This window comes from Ascaphus truei, chromosome 11, assembly GCF_040206685.1.
Source record: "Ascaphus truei isolate aAscTru1 chromosome 11, aAscTru1.hap1, whole genome shotgun sequence".
Classification (NCBI taxonomy): Eukaryota; Metazoa; Chordata; class Amphibia; order Anura; family Ascaphidae; genus Ascaphus; species Ascaphus truei.
In genome coordinates this window covers 57,274,762-57,290,034 of record NC_134493.1, presented here as the reverse complement: position 1 = coordinate 57,290,034, position 15,273 = coordinate 57,274,762, and the positions used below count along the sequence as shown (strand labels likewise).

General features: G+C 50.6%; 1 protein-coding gene across 2 annotated transcripts; it reads left to right on the top strand.

Annotated features, from left to right (window-relative positions):
- Positions 1 to 1,727: 1,727 nt before the first annotated feature.
- LOC142463597 (RING finger protein 112-like) lies at positions 1,728 to 9,791 on the top strand. 2 transcript variants are annotated; one of them, XM_075566547.1, is made up of 10 exons: positions 1,736 to 1,956; positions 2,732 to 2,836; positions 2,989 to 3,039; positions 3,154 to 3,210; positions 4,002 to 4,088; positions 5,534 to 5,657; positions 5,842 to 5,972; positions 7,537 to 7,590; positions 7,890 to 7,964; positions 8,561 to 9,791. In XM_075566547.1, exons 2-10 carry the CDS (start codon positions 2,732 to 2,734, stop codon positions 9,080 to 9,082), a joined length of 1,206 nt encoding a protein of 401 aa, XP_075422662.1. In that variant the 5' UTR covers positions 1,736 to 1,956; the 3' UTR covers positions 9,083 to 9,791. The 2 variants fall into 2 exon arrangements, with proteins under 2 accessions (XP_075422663.1, XP_075422662.1); XM_075566548.1 differs by lacking the exon at positions 7,537 to 7,590 and having other exon boundaries at positions 1,728 to 1,956.
- Positions 9,792 to 15,273: the final 5,482 nt, after the last annotated feature.

Sequence of the window (15,273 nt, the reverse complement as noted above, 5' to 3'; positions counted from 1 at the left end):
CCAGGGAAAGTGTAAGCGTGGGAAGGCCGGGGAAAGTGTAAGCGTGGGAAGGCCGGGGAAAGTGTAAGCGTGGGAAGGCCAGGGAAAGTGTAAGCATGGGAAGGCCAGGGGAAGTGTAAGCGTGGGAAGGCCAGGGAAAGTGTAAGCGTGGGAAGGCCAGGAAAAGTGTAAGCGTGGGAAGGCCAGGGAAAGTGTAAGCGTGGGAAGGCCAGGAAAAGTGTAAGCGTGGGAAGGCCAGGGAAAGTGTAAGCGTGGGAAGGCCAGGGAAAGTGTAAGCGTGGGAAGGCCAGGGAAAGTGTAAGCGTGGGAAGGCCAGGGAAAGTGTAAGCGTGGGAAGGCCAGGAAAAGTGTAAGCGTGGGAAGGCCAGGGAAAGTGTAAGCGTGGGAAGGCCAGGGAAAGTGTAAGCGTGGGAAGGCCAGGGAAAGTGTAAGCGTGGGAAGGCCAGGGAAAGTGTAAGCGTGGGAAGGCCAGGGAAAGTGTAAGCGTGGGAAGGCCAGGGAAAGTGTAAGCCCGGGAAAGCCAGGGAAAGTGTAAGCGTGGGAAGGCCAGGGAAAGTGTAAGCACGGGAAGGCCAGGAAAAGTGTAAGCACGGGAAGGCCGGGGAAAGTGTAAGCGTGGGAAGGCCGGGGAAAGTGTAAGCGTGGGAAGGCCAGGGAAAGTGTAAGCACGGGAAGGCCAGGGAAAGTGTAAGCACGGGAAGGCCGGGGAAAGTGTAAGCGTGGGAAGGCCAGGGAAAGTGTAAGCGTGGGAAGGCCGGGGAAAGTGTAAGCATGGGAAGGCCAGGAAAAGTGTAAGCACGGGAAGGCCAGGAGAAGTGTAAGCGTGGGAAGGCCAGGGAAAGTGTAAGCGTGGGAAGGCCAGGGAAAGTGTAAGCACGGGAAGGCCAGGGAAAGTGTAAGCACGGGAAGGCCAGGGAAAGTGTAAGCGTGGGAAGGCCAGGGAAAGTGTAAGCGTGGGAAGGCCGGGGAAAGTGTAAGCGTGGGAAGGCCAGGGAAAGTGTAAGCGTGGGAAGGCCAGGGAAAGTGTAAGCGTGGGAAGGCCAGGAAAAGTGTAAGCGTGGGAAGGCCAGGGAAAGTGTAAGCGTGGGAAGGCCAGGAAAAGTGTAAGCGTGGGAAGGCCAGGGAAAGTGTAAGCGTGGGAAGGCCAGGGAAAGTGTAAGCGTGGGAAGGCCAGGGAAAGTGTAAGCGTGGGAAGGCCAGGGAAAGTGTAAGCGTGGGAAGGCCAGGAAAAGTGTAAGCGTGGGAAGGCCAGGGAAAGTGTAAGCGTGGGAAGGCCAGGGAAAGTGTAAGCGTGGGAAGGCCAGGGAAAGTGTAAGCATGGGAAGGCCAGGGAAAGTGTAAGCGTGGGAAGGCCAGGGAAAGTGTAAGCGTGGGAAGGCCAGGGAAAGTGTAAGCCCGGGAAAGCCAGGGAAAGTGTAAGCGTGGGAAGGCCAGGGAAAGTGTAAGCGTGGGAAGGCCAGGGAAAGTGTAAGCCCGGGAAAGCCAGGGAAAGTGTAAGCGTGGGAAGGCCAGGGAATGTGTAAGCGTGGGAAGGCCAGGGAAAGTGTAAGCGTGGGAAGGCCAGGGAAAGTGTAAGCGTGGGAAGGCCAGGGAAAGTGTAAGCGTGGGAAGGCCAGGGAAAGTGTAAGCGTGGGAAGGCCAGGGAAAGTGTAAGCACGGGAAGGCCAGGAAGATGATGTTGGGGGTTATATTTAATTTTGCAGCCAGATGAGGGATTTAATGAGATAAGTGAGATATTCCTGAAAGGATTTGGGATGACTGAAGAGGGGAACGGGTAGAAATAATGACAACATCAATAACAGGTTATTGTCTCTTTAGGAGAAGGGACAACCAGTCACCTTGGGGGCGGATGACGAGCCCTTGCAGGGGTTCGAGTGGAAGTCTGGGACTGACAGCACCACCAAGGGCATATGGATCTGGAGCAGGCCGTTCATACTGGAACACAGTGGGGAGAAGGTGAGGATGTTTGGGAGGCCAGGCGCCTCACTGTGAGTCCTCTCCCAGTCAGGGGTGGCCAACTCCAGTCTTCATGGGCCACCAACTGGTCAGGTTTTAAGGATATCCCTGCTTCAGCACAGGTGGTGCAGTCATTATGACAGAGCCATTGTGCTGAAACCAATTTATCCTTAAAAACCTGACCTGTTGGTGGCCCATGAAGACTGGAGTTGGCCACTCCTGATTGAAACTATAATAATTATACTTTCCCTGACACACCGCACCCTCAGTCCCGGACAATCAGGTCGATGCTTGTTACGCGACGTCAGCGATATTTCTTGCAATGTCCGCATACACACAAACTCCTGTAGATGTCATTATTGACCATGAAATTAACCTCCATTATTTATCTGTACTTTTAACATATCAATTCACATCAGTAGGGGTTAGTCGCTGGACCATGAACGTATCTCCACATGCTTATATGTGAAAGGCACGTTGGCTGCTTGGGCGTCTCCCACTTCTCTGGCAGAATCCTGTAGTAAGCTGTTATAGCAGAAATGTGTCACATAGATCCTATTCTGTATTACACACAGAATACATGTACAATAACCCCAGAGATTCCTGGGATGCTGTGAAGGTTGTGGGTATTAGAAGTGTATATCACAAAGGTAACTATGTGCTGAATAAAGGTTGCAAGTCTTTGTGTGTTATTCAGGAAATGGTTGAGACCGCTGGTGAATGAGGTCTCGCTTGTCTTCACTCCATCTCCTCCTCTCTTCGTATCTCTCCCCAGATGGCAGTGTATGTCCTGGACACGGAAGGTACGCTGGATATTGAAGGGGACAGAGATACCTGCATTAAACTGTCTGCATTATCCATGATGCTCAGCTCCTACCTGGTATGCTGCCAGCTATTTCTATCTGATATAAAACGAGCGGGTCCTTTTACGCCTGGTGTTATTATCTCATAGTTTATTAGAAGACCAGGTGTGCCTACTTTCTAATGTTCATATTACAAACTCATCCTGGTTCCCCTGTTGGTATCTTCTAGATTTTAAATGTGAGCTCCAATCTGAAAGTGACAGAACTGGATTATCTTGAGGTAAGAAGGTCTCATCAGGATGGGAGTCTCCGGTTACCCATTCATGCGTTTCCCGTGTACAGATAAGGAGGCGCTTCGCACTTAATGAGCCTCATTCTGTGTCTGCTCTTTCAGATGTATCTCCATATCTCAGAGTTGATTGGAAAATCTTATTCACTGCAATATTTACAGGTAAATGAGCTCGGTAATCAGCTCTCCTATTCCTTTTCCCCTTACATCCAGCACGCTTGCATCTCACCAATATCAGCCAGCGCTCTTACTGCTCCTATCAAATCAACCAGCACTCTTACTGCTCCCACCACGTCAGCCGGCGCTCTTACCCAGCTCCCACCACGTCAGCCAGCGCTCTTACTGCTCCCACCACGTCAGCCAGCGCTCTTACTGCTCCCACCACGTCAGCCAGCACTCTTACCCAGCTCCCACCGCGTCAGCCGGCGCTCTTACCCAGCTCCCACCACGTCAGCCGGCGCTCTTACCCAGCTCCCACCATGTCAGACGGCGCTCTTACCCAGCTCCCACCACGTCAGCCAGCACTCTTACCCAGCTCCCACCGCGTCAGCCGGCGCTCTTACCCAGCTCCCACCACGTCAGCCGGCGCTCTTACCCAGCTCCCACCATGTCAGCCGGCGCTCTTACCCAGCTCCCACCGCGTCAGCCGGCGCTCTTACCCAGCTCCCACCACGTCAGCCGGCGCTCTTACCCAGCTCCCACCACGTCAGCCGGCGCTCTTACCCAGCTCCCAACGCATCAGCCGGCGCTCTTACCCAGCTCCCAACGCGTCAGCCGGCGCTCTTACCCAGCTCCCACCATGTCAGCCAGCGCTCTTACCCAGCTCCCAACGCATCAGCCGGCGCTCTTACCCAGCTCCCAACGCATCAGCCAGCGCTCTTACCCAGCTCCCACCGCGTCAGCCGGCGCTCTTACCCAGCTTGTTATTCCTCACACATTTGTGTTGCTTGCAGCACCTGGATATTCTGGTGCGGGACTGGCACGATTTTGATAATTGTGGGCGAGAAGCAGCTCGGGCTTATTTAAACAATGAGACTGAGGTATGTGAACTTTGCGTGTGTGTGGGTGTGTGTGGGTGTGGTACGTGACCTCAGGACACTGCGTCCTATATCCTCTCCGGGAGGTTGGCTGCAAATGAGACGGTTTTCAGAGGAGGGTCACTTTGTACGTCGGTGCAACTTTCCATGTGACTGGACTGCGATCCCAGGGGCAGTAAATACGCGCTCGCTCATATTCCGCGCTCGCTTTCATATTCCGCGCTCACTTTCATATTCCGCGCTCGCTCATATGCCGCGCTCGCTTTCATATTCCGCGCTCGCTTTCATATTCCGCGCTTGCTTTCATATTCCGCGCTCGCTCATATTCCGCGCTCGCTCATATTCCGCGCTCGCTTTCATATTCCGCGCTCGCTTTCATATTCCGCGCTTGCTTTCATATTCCGCGCTCGCTTTCATATTCCGCGCTCGCTCATATTCCGCGTTCGCTTTCATATTTCGCGTTCGCTTTCATATTCCGCGCTCGCTCATATTCCGCGCTCGCTTTCATATTCCGCGCTCGCTTTCATATTCCGCGCTCGCTTTCATATTCCGCGCTCGCTCATATTCCGCGCTCGCTTTCATATTCCGCGCTCGCTCATATTCCGCGCTCGCTTTCATATTCCGCGTTCGCTTTCATATTCCGCGCTCGCTTTCATATTCCGCGCTCGCTCATATTCCGCGCTCGCTTTCATATTCCGCGTTCGCTTTCATATTCCGCGTTCGCTTTCATATTCCGCGCTCGTTTTCATATTCCGCGCTCGCTCATATTCCGCGCTCGCTCATATTCCGCGCTCGCTCATATTCCGCGCTCGCTCATATTCCGCGCTCGCTTTCATATTCCGCGTTCGCTTTCATATTCCGCGTTCGCTTTCATATTCCGCGCTCGCTCATATTCCGCGCTCGCTCATATTCCGCGCTCGCTTTCATATTCCGCGCTCGCTTTCATATTCCGCGCTCGCTTTCATATTCCGCGCTCGCTTTCATATTCCGCGCTCGCTTTCATATTCCGATCTCTTAGAGGGAAACGTTTATTCATCTAACGCACCGGCATATTTCTCACTTATAATATCCGTCAAAGGTTCAGGGAAAGTAACGACTTGAGTGGAGTTACCGTCTTGGAACACCCCTTTCCTCCTCTCAATCTCTCCCTTCTTCTCCTCTCTCCGACCCTCTCTCTTCTCCTTCCTGTCTCTGCAACTTTCCATATTGGATACAGTATGTACCTCCATGTCTCTCTCTCTGGCCCTTATCTAATCTGCTGCAAATGTACTTCCCAGCGCTGGAGAGGAGGTTAGCTCTCTTCTAATGAATGGGACTGGGATCTCCTGCAGGATAAGGAGGCAGAGAAAGAGCCTCCGTTTCTTCTGATCCCATGTTTGGTTATACTCTCTCCTTCTCTCTCTTCCCCTCTCTGTGTCATATTCCTGTTCTTTCTCCCTTTCTGACAGACGATGCGGAAGACTGGGAAGTATTCCCGGGTATTAGAGACCTTTAGAAGTCCCTCTGCAAGCTGCTTCCTCATGCCACATCCGGGGAAAAGGATCCCCCAAACGAGTCAGGGAAGGCTTATAGGTAACACACGCCTCACAGTGCTGTCTCTCCGATTCATGGTGGCTGCTCTCCCCTGTAACTCCATGCTACTCCCAGTGTCCTTCCTGATTCTGCTGTAAACCCTTTGGCAGATCAGACAGATTATAGGCCTTGAACTGTGTGTTATTGCACTCACTCTCACACTATCTCTCCCTGTCTGTCACAGATATGGATGAGGACTTCAGGAGTGAACTCAGAACATACGTATCTGACCTGGTGAGAGGAGTCTGGCGCTACATGAAGACTGATATCCATGAAGAAAAATTGGCCTGTGCCCAGCTAGGGCAGATACTAAAGGTTTGATTGTGCAGTGGGAGCTGTCTCTCTCTGTCCCTCGCGCTCTCTCTCTGTCCCTCGCGCTCTCCCTCTGGCCCTCGCGCTCTCCCTCTGGCCCTCGCGCTCTCCCTCTGGCCCTCGCGCTCTCCCTCTGGCCCTCGCGCTCTCCCTCTGACCCTCGCGCTCTCCCTCTGGCCCTCGCGCTCTCCCTCTGGCCCTCGCGCTCTCCCTCTGGCCCCCGCGCTCTCCCTCTGGCCCTCGCGCTCTCCCTCTGGCCCTCGCGCTCTCCCTCTGGCCCTCGCGCTCTCCCTCTGGCCCTCGCGCTCTCCCTCTGGCCCTCGCGCTCTCCCTCTGACCCTCGCGCTCTCCCTCTGGCCCTCGCGCTCTCCCTCTGGCCCTCGCGCTCTCCCTCTGGCCCTCGCGCTCTCCCTCTGGCCCTCGCGCTCTCCCTCTGGCCCTCGCGCTCTCCCTCTGGCTTTCGCGCTCTCCCTCTGGCCCTCGCGCTCTCCCTCTGGCCCTCGCGCTCTCCCTCTGGCCCTCGCGCTCTCCCTCTGGCCCTCGCGCTCTCCCTCTGGCCCTCGAGCTCTCCCTCTGGCCCTCGCGCTCTCCCTCTGACCCTCGCGCTCTCCCTCTGGCCCTCGCGCTCTCCCTCTGGCCCTCGCGCTCTCCCTCTGGCCCTCGCGCTCTCCCTCTGGCCCTCGCGCTCTCTCTCTGTATCTGTGTGTCTGTCTCGCCCTCTCTGTTTGTCGCTGTCTCTCTTTCCATATTTGCTACAGTACATATATGAAATGCAGGAATGATTGTGCTTGTTGGAGATTGTGTGTATGTGTATAGTGGCAGGAAGGAATCGCGTCAGGGTCAGTAAGAGGTCAAAAAATGCATGGGGCTTTAACTCCAGGGGTTTATTCTCTACAATAATAACAGAAGAATAGGCACAATGTCCTTTTAAGAAAAAACAAATCATAAAATGAAAACCTACTCCCCTTAGGAAACGTACTAGACCACTCAGGCCCTATGTACCTGGCTGGCCAGTTACCAGCACCAAAACACATTCATGTTTAGAGACATAATATCAGTGAAAAATATAAAAGTCCTTATCTGTTAATGGGGAACTGTCCCATGTGAGCTCAGGCAATACCTCTGGTCACCTCGAGATCCGCTTTCTCCTTAAGTCTGGAACGCCGGTTCCTTGGAGCAGGGCTGTGTCCCGCAGTTTGTTCACGCCCGTGGCAATTCAATTTCCCGGGTGTGATTCCCAGATGGTCCCAATACCCTGTGTCCCTGCAGGCCTGGGAACCAGACCAACAGGGGTCCTCCTGGTTGGGGAAAGTTTCTCCCTCTCTCTCTCTCTCTCTCCCCTAGCTGTGGAAAATCAATCTCTCTGTGGCAACTTTCTGTCTGCCTTTTACATGTCCTGTTCATTCGTGAGTTCTGAGTAACCAGGTGCAGTTGCAGGTGCAGCCAGCCTCTCCAGGAGGAGAGGACTCTGTCACAATAGATATCTATATATATCTCTTTAGGTGTGCAAGGTTAAAATCTGAATTCTTTAAATGTATGCTTGGATTAACTCTTTGTTACCTGGCAGGAATTTGTGAAGCTGCTGCGGGTGCAACAATATAGTTTCTCATCGCCACTGGAGGTAAGAATCTGATTATTTCCTGTACCTTTCATCTTGGGTTAAATAGCACTAACAGAAAGACCTATGAACCACGGAGTCATTCATTCACACCTAGGAGTGACAGAGAGAGAAGAGATGCATCAAATCGCCCTCTTTCTCTCACCCTGCTGAGTGTCAAAACCATAGAGACACTGGAGAAACCTATGGTCTAGCATGTGTTCCTCCTACCACAAGGTACCACAGTAACACCAGAGACAGCTTGTATTAGGGACGTGTATATTCAGTGTCCTGCTATAATAATATATACTCTTTTTGCCCAGATGTTCTTTAGTGTTGAGAACCACAAGTGCATGAAAAACATCAAAAAGGAGTTCCAGGATTTTATGGAAACCCAGGTAAGTGATTCGGAGGCAGCGCTCCCCACCCGGGCTCCCGGGCTAACGCTCCTGTCCTGCCTCCCTGAACTGGGTTTGGGTTTCCCTAATAAGTCTGTCAATTGGAAATGGCTCAGCCTATAGAGACCATGCTCCTCATCTGGCTTTATTTTAATGCCCTTCGTCCCCAGTACATTTTGCACATAGAATTTGCAGTATTTTTTATTTTTGTACCATTAGATCCCATCTAACCTAATCTAAGTGTACGGAGCTCCAAAAACAAAGCACATTGTGTCCCTGACTCACTCAATGTATCAGCTGCTCTGCATACATTTTCCTCCACTAGTGCCAGTGAGTGATTTGGGGCAGGGATTACAGGAGGAAAGAGTCAGCGGAACATTATAATGGGGTGGATCACAATTTACACCTAGGATACAACTTGTGCAGTTTTCATTTCTCGTTCCATCAAACTGATCCGTTAATTCTGAGGTGGTGTTATATCCACCGCTCCCGAGAATTCTCTCTCACCAATAAGCGGTTACCTTCCTCTCCCTTCCCCCCCTACTCTCTCTTTCCGACCACTCTCCTTCACTCTCCACTCTCTTCCACCCCCACAGGCCCCCAGCACGGCCTCCCTGTTTAAGATCCTGGCCGTTCGCCCATCCCAGATGAGGTCCCGGGTCAGTGGCGAGGCCTCCCGGCTCCGCCAGCACTTTGAGGTCTCCTTACAGGGCACGGACGGGAGGCAGCAGCTCCTGGAGGAGCTAGAGTCCCACCTGCTCGATGCGGGGAATAAGTTCTGCGCAGACTACTCCAAGCGCTTCACAAAGTGTGCGGTGTTGATCGGATTCGCTGTTGGCGGCGGGGTGCTGAGCCTGGCTGGAGGAGTTGTGGGAGCTGCTGTGGCCGGAACGGTACTGGCCACGGAGGCAGTGGCTTTGTTGGGCAGCACCACGGCTGCATTGGTGACTGGAGCAGTGGGAGGCTCCGTGTCCATGGCAGTCGTTGGGGGAGGGGTGGGAGCGGGTGTAGGAGGGGCAATCGGGCGCAGGGAGAAGAGGAGAGAGCAGGAGGCCGAGGAGGCTAGTAATAACCAAGGGTCAGCAGAGGCCGAAGCACCACTGCTAAAGCATCAATAGTGACACCATTCCAAGAAACCAAACAAAAGACTTTGGACCATCAGTAAAATGTTTAAGACATTTGTTCTGGGTGATTTGCTGTCTTTCTAAAATCACACATTTATAAACCTTTAATTAAAAAGTATATTTTTACAGACGGGTTAGTCCCGTGGTATATCCTGAAGTTTAGGTGGGATGTCGTTTCCTTCATCGCCTTATTTACTGGGCGAAGTCCCTACATTATGTCTTGGGCAGGATGTTCTCACCTGTTCCACATATCACGCTCTGTAGCCTCCTCCTTTCCACTCCTCCTTTCCCCTCCTCCTTTCCACTCCTCCTTCCTTTCCCCTCCTCCTGTACAGTCCTTTGTCTGGAGGAGGCACAATGAGTCATGTCGGTGACAGTGGAGGAATGTCGAGCAGTGGCTGTTGCAGAATAAGGATTTGCCCCTGTTGGCTGTGAGGACGATTGCATTAGTTTTAAGGAGACGAGTATATTAACATTGATTACATAGATGATTATAAGTGACGTTTTTTCCTCCCTCACCGGTTTAGCAGTCCAATCTTACATTAGTAATACATTGGAACTTAACACTTCAATGTCTTCCCCCAGTCATGTCGGAGGGTGGCTGCAATGAGCACCCCATCATCATGTTGGTCAATTGGGGTTCAGGTGAATTGTATATTTTCTGTGATGATATCAGATAAATAAAAATATTTAATTCTACAAACTCACTTTCTGTGTCTGTATAAAGGAGTGTGTGCATTCATAGAACCACGGAGTATCGGGACTGAGGTCATCTATCTACTAACTCCAGGTAACCGTATGCTGCTGATCCAGTCCTGGTTTTGTATTGTTTCCTCGTCTGTGAGCAACCTTGGTATAGTAGAACAGACTAGATCAGGAGTGATCACACCGCGGTCCCCAGATGTACCCAGCGACTACACTTTAGCTTCTGTACACTCGCTTTGTCTCAGCTGCTGGTGGTTGCGCTCTCCTCCGGTCGGAATGGCTGTCCCTTTCATGGACTCGGCTTGTTCTCCTGCCGTCCTCCAGTTCAGGGCTGTAACGTGTGGTATTGTAAAACCAGCAACAGAGAGTCTGTTAGAAAACTCATGTTCGTGCTTGGACTTTTATATATTGGTTCTGTTTTCTTTGTTGAGTTCAAGCTTGAACTAGGTTTAGGTCCAGCGAGTTTTATATATTTGGTGTGTGTATTTTATGAATAAATGTTATATCTGCACAATTTTCGCATTCTTGGAGTCTTGGTACTATCTGCTTCTGGGGAACCTAGGGTTTCCCTAAACAATACATATTCGTGCGCTAGGGCGTGTACCGTCTGTTTTCTACCAATTGTGTTTTTAGGGAACTGAGAATCCCCTATTATACATCTAAGCAGCAGAAAGTTCATTACGTTATTGTATACAGGCCCGTATACAGGCCCCACCCTACACACTATGGATTATTTCATGTAGCGCCTTCATTCTTTTTGCGGCGTCGGTGACGGCAGCGGCGTTATTTGACACTGGGATTCCAAAGGAGAAGCCGAGCGGCAGAAAGGAGGCGGCCGACAGAGACAAGTGCCGGGGGCGGCGAATGTGAAAATCCGCCGCTGACAAAGGTGACCGGACATCCTTACTACACATAACTATATGGAAGCAATATAAACACACACGCTCTGCCTATAGTAGTGCAAAATAATATATCTTTGTATAGTGGGGCACTAGGGTTAATGTGACGACTGAGAGAGAAAAGATAGGGTGACTGGTAGCAATCTCTCCAAGTAACCCCTTACAGTGGACTCACCTATAGATGGGACGTAAAGTAGTATCATAAAGACAGGAAATACTCGCACTGATGCACAGTGTGAGAACTCAAATGGTTATACATGACCCCCTTGGAAGTAATGGATCAGGGTTGATATTAAAATTATTCATTTATTAAACTCAATAATTCAAATAAACTGGGGTGAAACGGTTGACATACATACAAAATACACGTAGGGTATGTCGCTATATACGCTCCCCTATGATCTAGTGTATATATATATATATATATATATATATATATATATATATAACACAAAAAAAGGAAGAGAAAATGGCGCCAACCTAAACCCACTATAAAGGTAAGGACATATATGATGAAAAAATACCTTATACTATACAAAAATGGAAAACAAAAATGTATAAAAACAATACATAAAGTAATAATGATATTAATAACAGATGAAAAAGTCCATAAAAAATATATAAAATATACAAATCCTAAAAAATGCTCCAAATGCTATCCAAAAAAGTCTCTGCAGCCCGAATGAAGGGAACACCACTTCCTTGAAGATATCTACAAAAACACAAAAAGAACAGGCGCACTCATAGCGTATAAAAGTATAACAATATACAAATATACTTGACTCCATAAATGTATTGTTATACTTTTATACGCTATGAGTGCGCCTGTTCTTTTTGTGTTTTTGTATATATATATATGTGTGTAACGGGTATTCCCTGTACCCCAATCACAGATATAGTGTGAGTGTGTGGGAACCTATTTGTTACCAGGTGTGGTGCATATACCTGTAGGTTCACAAGAGACCTAAGCCTCCGCTTGTTGGGAACCTGGGGTGAGACCTTCAGCTCGATCTGGTTCACAGCGCCTCCACCTGTGTAGGTTTCTAGGAATGTAGAAGGTTGCCTACACAGGACCAACATATACAATAAGCACATACACAGGAATGTATATAACCACTTTACTGTAATGCAGAATAGTCACACGCCTTGGTAATAGTAATACTTCCCTTAGTGGGTAACTCGACAAATGTAACTCAGTCCAAAGTGTCTTTCACTCCACTAGGAGTGTACCTACCCACCACCGTGTATCCCCACACTGTGTCAACAGCCTAACCCCTTTGTCCCGTGGTCAGCGCTGCCACTATGTGTAATAATAATATATATATGATACGTTGGTGCACTTAGGAAGGTACCTGCCGAGCGCTCCTGCACTCGGGCCAGCAATCAACTTCAAAAAGGATCTGCCGCTTGGTGATCCCGTCTGTCATCCAATGCTTCCTTGCACGAGGGTCCACCAGGGGCGATCCCACCCTGGAGATAGTCTCTGTCTCTTGGGGCACAGACTTGAGCCCAAGCCACTTCTCGGGAAGCGCAGCGTCCGCTGTATCCCTATCTAACACTAGAAGTGCCGGCGGATCCATCAAGTGACCCCCGGCAGCGGAGGAAACGAGGGGGGGGGGTCGCGGTGCAGCAGGGACTCAGAGGGGATGTTGCTACATCCTCCCCCTGGTAAAAAAAAAAACCCCAACGTCCTCGCTTGGGACACAATACTTGATAACTATATACAGCAGTTATATAATAAAATTGCACAACATCATTATATAATAAAAATGCAACAATGCGATCTTACATTACCAGCTCTATATCAGTTTGTACATTTCATTGAACATCACAATGACGGACTGCACTCTGCTGCGAGCCCACTGCTGAGCCTCATAATGGGGTGCCCCAATTTGATCATAGGTTACCCGGTTTGGAGGAGCTGTTCTTCAGCAACTCCCTCTGGGGAGTAATAAGTACAGTCCTGAGGCTCAGCCTCTTCCCTTGAGGGGAGAAATGTCTCTGAACAGTCTCTGTTCGGCACAAAGCACGGCTCTGTGGATCCAAAGGCTGGCCCGCTGGAGTCACCTTAGTAGGCGTTGGCCTACAGGGCCCTTTACCCGTAGCTCCTCCGGGAGATGCCCCTCCATTGGGAGAATCCCTTTGAGAGGGTCCTTCCATGGGATCTTCCAGAGTTTCCAGATTGGTATGATCAGGTACAGTCTCTTGACCAATCTCTGAGGAATCAGACTCACCGTTCAGGGGTGTGGCCAGTATTTCTGCTTCCTCATCTCCCACTTATGGAATGGGGAGAAGGTGATTTCGGTGCCATACCTTTACCCGGCCGTCAGTGTCTTTGATGCGATAGACCGGGAGGCCAGGCATCTGGGATTCTATTTCATATACACCGTCTCTCCATCGGTCGGCCAATTTGTGTTTTCCCGGGACTCCCAGATTCCGAAGCAACACAGCGTCTCCAGGACGAAGTTCCCGATATTTGACCTTATGGTCGTATCGCCTTTTATTGTCAGCATTCAGCTTAGCTGTAGATTTCTCAGCCTGTTGGTAAGCCTGTTGCAAGCTGTCTTTGAGTCTTTGCACGTTTTTGAAATGGGTGGCGTTGTGTATCCCATCCGTCGATACGCGAAGGCGTACATCTACTGGCAGTCTCGCCTCTCGTCCGAACATGAGAAAGTAGGGAGAGAATCCAGTTGATTCGTGTCGGGTACAGTTGTACGCGTGAACCAAGGCCTCTACATGTCGACTCCATTCAGTCTTCTGAGCACCCTGTAGAGTTCCGAGCATGTCCAGTAAGGTTCGATTAAATCGTTCTGGCAACGCATCTCCCTCGGGATGGTACGGGGTTGTTCGTGATTTAGCAATGTTCAGCATTTTGAGCAGTTCTCAGATCAGCTTGCTCTCGAAATCTCGACCGTGGTCTGAGTGAAGGCGGTTTGGAAGACCGTAGTGCACGAAGTACTTCTCCCATAATATTTTTGCCACTGTGATGGCTTTCTGATCTTTCATGGGGAAGGCCTGGGCATACCGGGTGTAGTGGTTGCATATTCCCCGGCTATCAGGCTAAATGCACAGAAAGTCCATACACACAAGGTCCATTGGGCCAGAACTCTTCAGATGGCCCATGGGTGCTGCTCTAGTAGGCAGGGTCTTGCGTTGTATACACCGAGTACAACGGCGACAGTGGTGTTCTACGGCCTCTCGCATCTTGGGCCAGAAAAAGCGGTCTCTGACCAACCCAAAGGTCTTCTCTACACCGAGATGTCCATGCTCATCATGTAGGGACTTCAACACCATGTATTGCAAGTTCATAGGGAAGACTAGTTGTCGTCTATCGGGGTGGTTGTGGTATTGCACCACCCGATAGAGGAAGCAGTTGTCGATTTCAAATTTGTCTGCTTCCCGCAGCCCTGGTCCTGGGAGTTCTTCCCATTCCTCATCATCTGGAGTAGCACTTAGCCCTGGTCGTCGGGATAGGGCGTCAGCCGCTACATTCAAAGGTCCCGGCTTATACTTCAGGGAGAATTGGTAATTGTTTAGGGCTGCCAGCCATCGGTGCCCTGCTGCGTCCAATTTGGCTGAGGTATTGATGTACGTGAGGGGATTGTTATCCGTCCTTACCTCAAACGTAACACCGTACAGGTAATCGTGGAGCTTTTCCATGATGGCCCATTTGAGACCCAGGAATTCCAACTTGTGGACAGGGTATTTCTGTTCACTGGGTGTCAGACTGCGGCTGATGTAGGCCACTGGTCGAAGGCCCTCGGGGTGCTTCTGGTGCAAGACGGCGCCCAACCCATTGAGACTGGCATCCACATGCAGAACGTATGGTTGTTCTGGATCAGCATACGCACGCACCGGCGCTTCGGTCAGACTTTTCTTCAACTTCAGGAAGGCCCGTTCACACTCAGGCGTCCATTTATCGCCAAACAGTTCACGAGCCGACGTGGCCTTCCTTCCTGTATCTTCGGGGTATATCTTTAACAGATTGTTCAGGGGTTTAGCTCGACTAGAGTACCCTTCCACAAAGCGACGGTAATACCCGCAGAACCCCTGGAAGGATCGCAGCTCCGTGACATTCTCGGGACGAGGCCAGTTCACGACCACTTCTACTTTGGCTGGGTCGGTGGTGATTCCTTGAGCTGACACGATGTGCCCCACGTAAGTCGCCGAGGTGTGACAGAAGCGACACTTGTCGAGGGACAATTTCAACCCCTCTTTCCCAAGACGGTCTATCACTTTCATCAGTCTCTCTTCGTGCTCTTCCAGAGTTCTTCCGAAGACAATGATGTTGTCCAGGTAGACTAGACACTCCCGAGGGTTCATGTCCCCGATAGTCTTCTCCATTAGTCGTTGGAAGGTAGCAAGGGTCCCACATATACCTTGTGGCTTACGAGTGAATTGGTAGAACCCCAAGGGACAGACGAAGGCTGTTTTCTCCTGATCCTCTGCATTCATGGGCACCTGATAGTACCCTGATCGTAAATAGAGCACACTGAACCACTGGCTTCCATTCAGAGCATTCAGAATCTCTTCAATGCGAGGAAGGTTGTACTTGTCCGGTATCGTACGGTTGTTCAGGGT

Coding starts and splice junctions, on each gene's coding strand:
- LOC142463597 (XM_075566547.1), top strand. CDS start 2,732: ATGGCAGTGTATGTCCTGGACACGGAAGGTACGCTGGATATTGAAGGG. Junction 7,591..7,889: donor GTTTCTCATCGCCACTGGAG/GTAAGAATCTGA, acceptor CTTTTTGCCCAG/ATGTTCTTTAGTGTTGAGAA. Junction 7,965..8,560: donor AGGATTTTATGGAAACCCAG/GTAAGTGATTCG, acceptor CCACCCCCACAG/GCCCCCAGCACGGCCTCCCT.